This window comes from Zophobas morio, unplaced genomic scaffold (assembly GCF_036711695.1).
Source record: "Zophobas morio isolate AGI-343-1 ecotype UQ-CSIRO unplaced genomic scaffold, CSIRO_AGI_Zmor_V1 ptg000030l, whole genome shotgun sequence".
NCBI lineage: Eukaryota > Metazoa > Arthropoda > Insecta > Coleoptera > Tenebrionidae > Zophobas > Zophobas morio.
Genome location: NW_026972135.1, coordinates 9277394 through 9288932, shown reverse-complemented (window position 1 = coordinate 9288932; position 11539 = coordinate 9277394). Strand labels below are relative to the sequence as shown.

Sequence of the window (11539 nt, the reverse complement as noted above, 5' to 3'; positions counted from 1 at the left end):
TCAATATTTTTTCAGCAAAAATGTCTGTCCCTCCGTTTTTATATTCTTGTATCAAAATAAAGAGTTACTGGATCAAAGAAAATTGTTTGAATTTGTATAATCCAGTTTATCACCTAAAACAAATGAGTGAAGGCTGTGTAAAAATGTTTCCGAATATGAAGTATCTTTTTTTTGTGTTTCAAATACTAAATGAGTGTAGTTTACTTCAATAAGAGTGAATAATTTTTGAATTTGTGCTACAGTGAACAAAGAAAGTGCCAAAAGTCAATTTTTTTTATAGGGTCAGTCATAAGGGGGCATGGCAAAACTGAAAAAAAATCAAAGTAGCATAAAAAATTAAATTTAATTGTTGACTCTACAGAACAGGCGCACCCTGCAAACATATTTTTAAAAATTCTGAAAACCACATTATTACTTCAATGGTATTTGAATTTTTCCCGCTGCAGGATTTTGAACACTTGTAAACGTATATATTCGCACTGTTTAAACAGAGATAACACTGATAAAGAGCGTCTATTTTGTTACAGTTTACCTAAAAAGTTAAGTAATAATATAAACTAGTGTGAACTGAATTTTACCGAATTTATCAGTGAGATACCGTTTCTGTGAAAAAAAGTATTTTTGGTAACCCTATTTGTGAAAAAATGAAAATGAAGCTGCGTAAAAACATATGGGTATGTCTTAAAATAAGCGTTTCCGGGTTCCGGTAGAAATTGCCGACGTTTTGAAAAAGACGATTGGCTTGTTCAGTATGAGCTTCACCGATTAACTTTCATTACATTTAAAAACTTATGATAATTGCATTACAAGTTGATACTTCTCCGTTGTGTGGCATCCTAAAAAAGCTTTTACTCTTACATACACAGAGTACTGAAATTCAATAAACCTTATCTGTTTCTTTTTTTTTCATGTTGCGTTCTGTATCTTTCTCTGATAAAAAAAAATCGGAATTTTTAGTATCTTGTCGCTACGCATCAGGTCCTGTGAGCGAACTAAACGTCAAGGGTCTGCGCAGTAAATTTACTTAGTAACTTTTATTACTGTTTTGTGGTACTAATCTTTTTCTTGACAGTTGGTGCCCATAACCTTATTTTATGTTGTATTACATGATAATACCTGTTCTCTGTGACACACATAATCAATTCTTCCTTCATTTTCGACATTTTGGTTTCCGCAACAATTTAATTTTGTGTTGAAATTATTTGTACAAATTGTAACATAGTGAATATAGCTTTGTGCTACTCAGCATGGCGAAGTTTGCGACATTTTTTATACTTCTTATGCAGGTGTTTTTGGTAAATACGTCTGCCGGCAATGTACCCGCCCCTGGTAAGTAGTTTCCCAAAAAAAAACCTGTTATCGTTTAATTAAATATCCAAAATTTGCCAACAACAGAGAAAAATTGCTGAAATTTCCACACCACACCCCGGCTAGAATTTTACGTTGCTGTAGTGTAAAATTTATTAGCAAGTACGCCTTAAATGTCGATGTGGTTCCAGAAAGGCTAATAATTAATCATTTGTTGCGATTGTGCAACCGTTGAAAGGTCAATATGTTGTGTCTTACATTCTTCCATTTTGGGAAAGTAACTTTGTTTTTTGAATAAAATCTCAATGTTATTCTTAGCACATACAACCTCTGTTCTGAAAATTGACAACATCCGAGAGGTGCTGTCCTTTAAGGCCATTTAATGAATACAATTTTGCCACATTTTTTTACTTCGCGAACTTAAGCTAAGGAAATATTGCAATCGAGTCCTCCATCTGTTCAATCTTCTTCCCTCTCCATGCCCACTCTTCCTTCTCCTTTCTTACTTTCTTCCCAAAACACCACCATTTTTGTTTTTTCCACATTCACTTTTTTTGTACGTACTTCTCGAAACTTTTAATCATTGTTTTCATTTCTTCGCTTTTCTTTGCCACAATTACCAAATCATCTGCGTACGCCAGCGACCACACTTTCTCTTTTCCCACTACCACCCCTCTTGTCCGTGCTTTTCTGATCATTTCATCTATATCTCCTAGATAAGCTGCAAACAATGCGGGGCTGAGTGGGCATCCTTGTCTCACTCCTCTATTTGTATAAAAACTCTCACTCTCTATTCCATGCATTCACTCTCACCGTATTTACTGTTTCTTCATATATTTCTTCCATTTTCGTTACCAGGTATACATCTACTCTCTTTCTCCTCAAACACTCCCACATTTTCTTTCTATTCACTCTATCAAACGCTTTGAAATCTATGAACAATACGTACATTCGTCCACCCTCTTTCCTTATTTCTCTTCCTACTAAAGCCGCAGGATGTACACATTGTCCATAGTACCTCTTCCTTTCCTAAGCCCTGCCTGACCGTCTGGTAATATACCTCTTGCTTCCATCTCCTTTCGTAACCTCTCATCCAGTAGCATTGCGTATATCTTGTACGCCGTATTGAGCAAGGTCGGTAGGTCTTCACATCACTTTTTTGCCCCTTTTTAAATAATGGTATTATATCTTCTCTCCACTGCCAAGGAAACTATTTTCCCTTCCAAACTCCATATTCCCATATCCTTTCTTTCACTCCTTCTGTCCCGAACATCCACGCTTCGTTCTGGATTCCATCCCCTCCTGGTCCCTTTCCTATTTTCAGTCTTTCAATCTGTCTTCCTATTTCATCTTCTGTTATTTCCAAACCTCTCCACATTTCTTCCGTCGTTGTGATTCCTTTATTTATTTTGCATTTTTCCTCACGTCCCAATAATTCCATAAAGTATCTTTTCCATTCATGTTTTTTGATTTTCCTACTGACTTCAGTCTTCCTTCTCCGTTCCTTGTTTATATATCTCCATATTTCTTCTTCTGTTTTAAGGGACTTCATTGTCTTGTCTTCTTCTTCTCGTTTTTGTATTTTTTTATTTTTCTTTATTCACATTTTCTCCTATAATTAATTCTCTCTTGCTTTTAAGTACTCTTCTTTCCTTCCCCCGTTATTCTTCCATTTTCTTAATTTTTCTCTAGCTTTTCTCTTCAATTCACTACATTCTCCGTTCTATTGATTATTCCTCCTTGCCATATGTATATCTTTCTTTTTTTCCATAGCTTCTACAATTAAGTTCATCAGTTCTGCTATCATAGCTACTATATCTTCTTTTACTTCGAATTTCTTTTTTCTAGTCTACTTCTCTATCTTTGAATTGCCTCTTCATTCCATATTCTTTTTTCTATTTCTATCTTTCGTTTCTTCTATCTTGTCTTTCGTACTCTTGCTCTTTTCCTTTGATTTTTATTTCTAGTGGCATGTGGTCTGATTCTACTCTTTCCCACACTTTGAAATTTTCTTTTTCTTCCCACGCCTCTTCGTTGACAATCCCATAGTCTATAATTGATTCTCCCCTAGCCCCTACGTACGTCCATTTGCTTTCTTCGTCTCCTTCCTTGTTTCAATTCAAAATTTACCATCCCATTTCTTCTATTATCTTCCACAATATTTTTCCTTCTTTGTTATTTGCTTTGTCTTTTGATCCTCTGTTCTCTCCCTTTTCTTGTCCTCTTATCGCCCAGTCTTGCGTTAAAATCCCCTCCTATAAGTATTTTTTCATCTCCTTTTTCTTTTGTGTCCTTTTCTATGTTTATCTTGGTTTCCTCCATTTTCTTGCTATAAACGATTATTATTTCCCATCGATTGTTATCCAGCTGTATTTCTTTCTTCATTAGTCCGTTTTTATTATTACTTCCCTTTTCCAATTCTTGCATTTCTTTCCGAATTCCCGCTACTATTCCCCCGCTTGTCCCCCCTTTTTCTTTTCTTTTGTCGCCCCTTGACACTTCCACACATATTCTTGTGGTAGTGTCTCTTCAAATTCCTCCCAGTTTTCTGTTTGTACCCATGTCTTTACTACCCCCACCACATCAAGTTTTCCCACGTAGTCCCAGAACTCCTTTTCCTTTTTTCGCAACCCTTGAATAATCCAAAACAGTACCTTCACCCCTTTTTCTCCCAATTTTGTACCAGCTTCCCGTTTTACGATTTCCCTATTTGCATCCTTAATTCCTTTTCCTTTGCCTTGTTTCCTTCCATTTTTCCTCCTTTTCTTTTGGCTCTTTACTAAAAATTTTCTGCCTTCTTGAGTCTGCCCTCTTCCTCATTCCATTCAAAATTTCTGCCGGCTACAGTTAACTTTTTATATCCCATTCTAACCATTTTTCCTTTATTTCTCTCTTTTGTTGCCTCTTCTTTTATCTTGTTTCGAATTTTTTTTTCCGTTTTCGTCAGATCACCATTTATGTAAATTGACGACCCTTTTAAGTTCGTCTTGCTTTTCAGTACATTTATTTTTTCTTCTCTCTTTTCGAATTCCACTACATAAACTTTCTCTGCAATTTTGTAAGCGCTTTGAACTTTACTCTCTACTTTGACTTTCTCTTCTAAAAATTTTGTCACCTTTTCAATTATCTGCTTCTGCTCTCCTGTTTCTATTTCCAATTCCATCATCACTACTTTGTTTCTGCTCTTTTCTCTCTCCATTCGATCTAGTTGACTTTCTACTTCACCCACTCTCTTTCCCATTTCTTCCTTAGCTCGCTTCCATTCTTCATGCTTATCTTTAATTTTCGTGATTTTGCTCCTGTAGTTGATTTCTTACTTGCTTTAATTGTTCTCTTATTATTTTAAGCTCCTCTTTAAGCTGTGTTCCATTCCTTCAATAATTGTTTATTACTTTCTCTCATAACACCTCTGATTTGTGTCGCAAGTTCGCTGATCATTTTCTTGACTTCCTGGATCTCTATATCTCCTTGATTTTTCTTCTTTATCGATTGTAGTGGTGATCTTACTGTCATGAAACGCCAAGAAAACATAAAAGTGACGTACACTCGGGAAGTAAAAACGCACGAACTTGTCTATTTAACAATGGTATAAAAGCTGGTTAATAACACCAGACTTGTTAATTTTTTGAAAATCAACGATCAGGATGAATGGAGACCAGACGCAAACCCTAAAGTGTCCGACTGTGGTGAGGAATTTGACTAGTGTGATAATTATTTTTGACGAATAAGAGGTCAATAATATATTCTAGGGTAAATTGGTTTCATTTAGCACTTAGTTTAATGGAATTAATGAAATTCTTACTAACATTGCCGTTTAAAAGTTTAATATTTCATGCTCTGCGCATTTTTGGGGAATTAAAATCAACTCAGTGTGGAACGATATATTTTGAAAGTTATATTTTGTAAAATATTTTTTACTGAAGAAACTTTTTAGGAAAGAGGCGTCTAATAGATGTAGTTAATTTAATGTGCAGTATATTTAACAATATCGTCACATATTTTATTACTACCTAAGTAAGTAGACAAATATTTCAAACTGTTTATTGTTTCAGGTTTTCGTATGTTTGGAGGTACTGTCGTCAATATTAACGAGGGAAACATCACCGTCGACATATGCGGCTGTAAGCACACAGGTATCCGTTCCGTCCTAAATAACAACGATACAAAGTCAGTTCGGGACTACAATGTCACCAGCAATACCGAATGCCATCAGTATGAAATCGGGTCCATAGGTGAAGAAACAGAAATCGCCCAAAATACAACTGTTATAAAAAGATATCGCGGTGATTTGGAAGAAATCTATCTGGAGTGCTACGAAGGCACAGGACATTACAAGTTTCTTAATAGTAAGTGGATGTGCTTAGATCACAGAGTATAAAATCCAATTTTGATTGTCATCGATAGCCATTTTGAAACCGCTTATCATTTTTGTTATTGTAGTTTAAACTTTTCTACACCTTTTATCATATAATTTAATAAAAATTTATATCATTTCAGACTGTTCAAGTGGTGCTGAGACACGTCCATGTAATATTTCTTGCCCTGTTTCATACTGCCAGGAAATCCTTGACGACTTGGAGAAAAATGACAACTTTAGCTTCGTCAAAGGTATAATCGTCCAAAGTTAGCAGTGCTTTTACGATTTTAATTCTTGAACCACCCTTGTCTTCGAGGCGAAACTAGAGGGTCCGTGGTGAGAGTGACCGTGACGGTTTCGCCGGTATCGTACTGGGGCTTGTGAAGTGTGTTGGTTTACACGTCTAGAGGTCACTGTCACGCCACGGTCGAAAACCCAATTTCTGTCCAGGCTGTCTGTAGCTGTCTAGTCACACCAGGTTGTACATACCATCAGAACGAGATATGAACTTGGACAGGAGTTGGCGTGATTCCTCTTTTACATTATTGATCTGGAATAATTATACAATTGCGTTACAGTTCTCATCTTTTGGAAAATTCTCTAGTATTTCCACGTGATATAAACAAAGATTCTCATTCCAATAATACCCCCGCTACGATACAAGTAAATATCATGTTATATTAAAAAAAAAAACATAGTTTGTTCTTAATACATAATGAACATAATATTGCTTACGTTTAATTATTTAACAGCAAGATGATTTTTATTGATCATTAGGCTTCGGATTTTAGGTCGTTAAAAAATGAATAAAAGGAGACATTTTTAGGTTCCAAAATTGACGAATTAGGTTATAAAAATCTTAGTTTAAGTTAAAAAATTGTATGCTTTTGCTCAACGAAAAAGCATACATCAAAAAAATGTATATTAAAAACAAACAAAAAAATGATTAAATAAACAAACGATCTAAAGTTACGTCCACTAATTGTAAGTTATCGCAAAAAAATGGCGATCGAATTAAAGCAAGTCGCATTTAACAAAAAATAAAATATTAATTCAGGTATTTAAAATGAGTTACAAAAGCAAACTATATATTTCTCTAAATTTTCGATTCTAAATGTACACCTTTGATCGCTTAAAACACTTTTAAGTTTTGAAAACGTGCGTTCCACATCACAAGAAGTGATGGGTGCAAAATTAAATATTGAACAATCCACTTTTTCATTTATGTATGTATTGTTGGTAGCATTTCCATTACCGCAAATTACGTTATTTACGGACATATAAAATCGTATCCTGTGTTCTTTTTTAAAAGAGAACATAATTTTTGGAACACCATTTCCCCCACCTTTTCTGGTGTGTGTTTTTACAGATGTATACACTTCTTCCACAATTTCCATATTTTGGTTTAATTTTAAACCTAGTTTCTAATTGTTCTATTGCATCAGCAATAATTTTAAAGTGAGTTTTAATGTAAAAGAGTTCATTTTTAACGTTTGCTTTATTCAGAAATTCTTGAGCTTTTTTAATGCTTTGTGCATCTGTGGCTTCAAATGACATTACAACGTAAAAATATTCAGTATAAGAATGATAGTAAAAAACCATTATATATTTACTGACTTGTTTTAAAACAATGCTGCTTGAATCCAAGTACCCCACCTCGTTAATGCAGGTTCAGGTGGGAGAGTTGTATTTGGTAAACTGTTTTTATAAAACTCTACTCTTATTGGTGCTTTGAAAAATATTTTCTTGTCATTGCTAATTATCCCATTGACATCTGGATAATTCAGTCTAAGTGTGTTATATTTTCATAAAACACCTTCAAATTAGTACCAGTTTTGATCATGTATGAAGCACCATCTGATACAAACCATTTAACTTTTTTGTGTTCAGTTCCTTTTGGCCACAATAAAGCTGCAAATTAACAATTAAATAAATTATAATAATTTCAATGCTTAAAATTATCAACAGCACACCCAATGATTCGCTTATAAATCTCGAGATTGTGTTATTAATTTTATCAAGGTGCTTCAAAGCTAGTAGAAATGGACGGCCAGCTTCTTCAGAAGATAACTTTCCAATTACTAAATGGGTTATGTATCTTCCTAATCTGTCCGTCGTCTCATCGACGCTAATCCATATATTATTATTGCCAAAAGAATTTCTAATTCGTTTAATTACCTGTAAATTATAAAATTTATGTTAAAAAGTTTTTAAATAAAATTTATAGTGCTCACCATATCGTAATCTTTTGGTAAATAAAAATTTTTCTCAGAGTGCTTTCTGAGGGTAAATGCCTTTCTGTATATTTATGCATAAAATTTTTAAACTCAGAACAACTAACTTTATTCCATGGAATATTTGCTGCGGTAAAAGCCCTACATAAATCGCTGCAAAATTGCGCAAAATCATTGTCGGAACTAACGTTTAATAAAGTCTGTTTACTGGATTTATTCTCTGATTTTTTTTCGCCCTTAAACTAGGAAACAAAAATGTGAACATAATTCAAGCTTCAGTATTTTAAATGTTTACTTACAACTTTTCCACACACTTTGCAGAATAACTCATTGTCTTTGGTTGAAGAAGGAAATTGAAAATTAGTGTCCAAATTATTCCCTAACCATAATTTGATTTTATCTTTCATGGATGATTTCACCTTAGGCATTTTGAGGATTCTTTACTGTATGCACAAAAATTAAAACCGGCCCCAGCACACTCACTAACACGCAAAAACATTCAGTATCACTAACAATTAAGTTCTAAAATAAAATGCTTTTTCAGAGATTCACCTTCTTCCGGCTATAATCTAAATAAAATGCAGGCCAGCGTTGTCAGTTGGCGACGCCAACCCGTACCATTAAACTCAAGGGCGTTGTTTACAACCCATTTTTAAACAATCTGTCAGCCAAAACAATGAATTCACGGAAAATCTCTATTGTGCAGGCACGTCCGCTACGTTGGTCGTGGAATCCTATTTTAAACCTTTTAAAATTTACAATTAAGTCGTTTAATTAACACTTTAGGTCTCTGACGTAAATTAGGCATTTTAGATTTTGATAAATGGGCGTTAAATAAACAGCATTTTTTAAATTAGGATAAATATATAAATTTCGCTGCAATGCCTAAAGTGGATATAAAAAGGCAAAAAACCTAAGATCCGAAGCCTACTGATCATACTACAACAGCATCCTCTCCCGTACACAAGAACATCAGAAAGAATGAAACACAACATTCCTGTGACTGTAATAATTTCAGAAAGAATGATCTTCCCTACCACCTCAATTCTAACACCCACTACACTGTACCGGCTATCCCAACGATCTAATCAAGGAAAAATTATCATATTTAAAATTTCACAATCCAACCACTTTTAATTTTTTGCAAATTTGACAACGCAATAAGAATAAAATATATTGCATGCAGTTATCTTTTTACTTTGTAATACAAATATATAGGATGTTATTTTTAAAAACGTACCTGCTTATTTAAAAAAATATATATATCGTATCGGGGCGTATCAAAAATTTTCACATAATTTTCACCTCCAAATTGTTGCATTCAAAATTCAAACGAGTCAATTGTTTTCAGAGAACCTTTTTTAACTCTTTTCTTTCTATTGCCACAAAATCATTTGTTAAAACATTTGTTTATTAACTTGTTGTTTTTTTTTTTAGTACTCGACATCATACTCATAATATTGGGAGTCTTGATAACACCGACAATAATCTACTTTTGCTATAAACACGGAGTGCATTGTCCAAGAAGTACATCGGATCACTATAAAAATTTTAGGGCCGTTTTTACAAGGAACAGTGGACGAGAAACAACGTTTGTTAATCCGCCAGAAGATCCACTGCCAGTATGACAACCTGAATCGTTGTTCCATGTAAAAGTGACACAAATATGTGTTTAAAATTGAACAAACTTCTTCTGTGACTATATGTGTACACAACTTTGTTTGATTCTTTGAAACAGTGAGTTTTTTAGGTACACTTATCGATTGTCATGGAAGTGTAGAGGCATTATTTTTTGTTTGATTATAGTCTACTGTAATTCATACTCAATGTTTGCTTTTGTAAATTTACTTACGTATTATATTTAAGATAACATATGTATTTTATATAATGTAATGTTCACTGCAGGCGGCCATTATGAATGTAAACATTTTTTCCGTATGGAGCAATAAATTAAGTATGTTGAGTAATGTAGAGACTGTAAAGGAAATAATGCCCATAAGAATTTATCCTAACAGTGAACTTTACCATTTTTTCAATTACAATAATGCTAATTGCATTTTAAATTTAATTGTTTTATTGAAAATTCTGCTGCATTATTTTCTCTACATTTACTCTAGATGACTGGACACTATACAAACCTTCCATGGATGATTAATCTCTTCCTACTGTTCGCGTACGAGAGTATTGTGGGGGAGTCCACGACGGAAGTGTTTGATGAAACTCAACCGGCACAATTGAACAATAAAAATTAAAATTAATTTTACAAAAATACATACAATAATATTAAAACATGGTCCAAGCAAAACAAATTAACTTCAACAAAGAAACAAAATTAATAATAATAATCAAACTACTTAGTTAATATAATAATAATAATAAATTCGGTCTGCGATTCTCCACGGACTTCAACTCGTACAGTTTTCGTGCTGCAAACAGGCTCGGGAACAGGGGCAGGAGAAGATAGAATCAGTTGGCCCTTCAAGGAAGGCAAAAGCACTAGCAATGAACAAAAAAAAGGAGGAAAAGAAATTATAGAAATAAAAAATAAAAAGCCAATGCAAAGGAAAAGATAGAATCAGTTGGCCCTTCAAGGAAGGCAAAAGCACTAGCAATGAACAAAAAAAAGGAGGAAAAGAAATTATAGAAATAAAAAATAAAAAGCCAATGCAAAGGAAAACAGTAAACATTGTTAGCGAGGGATCAATAAAGAAAAACACTTACCTTGCCTTGAGCATTGAGTCTTTTGCCCATAAACTTTCAGGAGATTCAAGTTTCTCATTTATTCTTATAAAGTAAGCTAATAGTGTGCTCTGTGATATTTGTATATTATACTTCTTTTCATTGCACCACTGTTGAAACAGCTTGAAAATATGTTCGATCGTGCTTTGGACTTCTCAGGTATAGATGCTGGACATCCGATGTTCCAGGCCTCTTCAAGCCCATGAGAATCCCTGCTTTCTTGCATTCGTGAATGTCTGTTTTGAGTTTTTTAATAAAATTTTGGATGTGAAATTTATGACAAGGTACCTTGTTTTTTACACAACTACTCGCAGTTGAAACTTGCAGAAAGAGGGGGAGACTGAGAAAAGACGAGTCAAAGGGAAGAAGGATAGATTAGGATAGGAGAGACAGAAGGCAAGATGGGGAAAGAAAAACGAATGAAAGGGAAAAAAGGCCAAAGTGAGAAACGTAAGGCGAGAACTAGAAAGGAACACAATAGAAGAGGAAACGAGGCAGGGAGAGAAATGAGAAACTAGGAAATGGCGAGAGAGAAAACAGGCTTGAGGAGGAGGTAGAGAAGGCAAAATGAAGAAAAAGAAAACAAAGGGAGTGACAGAAAGCAGAAAGAGAACAGATTAGAAGTAAGAGATAGACAACACGAGAGAAGAAAGAAGAGAGAAGCTAGGAGGAGGTAAATGGAGGGAGAGAACAGGCTAAACGGGAGGAGAGAAGAAACGAAAGAAAGATAGAAAAGCCAAAAGGGAGAGAAAAAACGCCAAAGTGAGAAACAAAACGTGAGAACTAGGGAGAAACGAAATAAAAGAAGGAATTAGGAAAAGAGTGGAATGAGGAAAATGAAAATGGTAGAAGTATAGAAAGAATTCGGCAAATTTTGACTTACGTGAGTATTGCTCTCACA

General features: G+C 34.2%; 1 protein-coding gene across 2 annotated transcripts; it reads left to right on the top strand.

Moving 5' to 3' along the window:
- The first annotated feature begins 526 nt into the window (after positions 1 to 526).
- LOC135138137 (uncharacterized) lies at positions 527 to 10041 on the top strand. Of its 2 annotated transcripts, none has more exons than XM_064068021.1 (4): positions 527 to 674; positions 5361 to 5654; positions 5806 to 5916; positions 9337 to 10041. In XM_064068021.1, the coding sequence occupies exons 1-4, from the start codon at positions 671 to 673 to the stop codon at positions 9525 to 9527; spliced, it is 600 nt and encodes a 199-aa protein (XP_063924091.1). In that variant the 5' UTR covers positions 527 to 670; the 3' UTR covers positions 9528 to 10041. The 2 variants fall into 2 exon arrangements, with proteins under 2 accessions (XP_063924091.1, XP_063924090.1); XM_064068020.1 differs by lacking the exon at positions 527 to 674 and adding an exon at positions 1074 to 1329.
- Positions 10042 to 11539: the final 1498 nt, after the last annotated feature.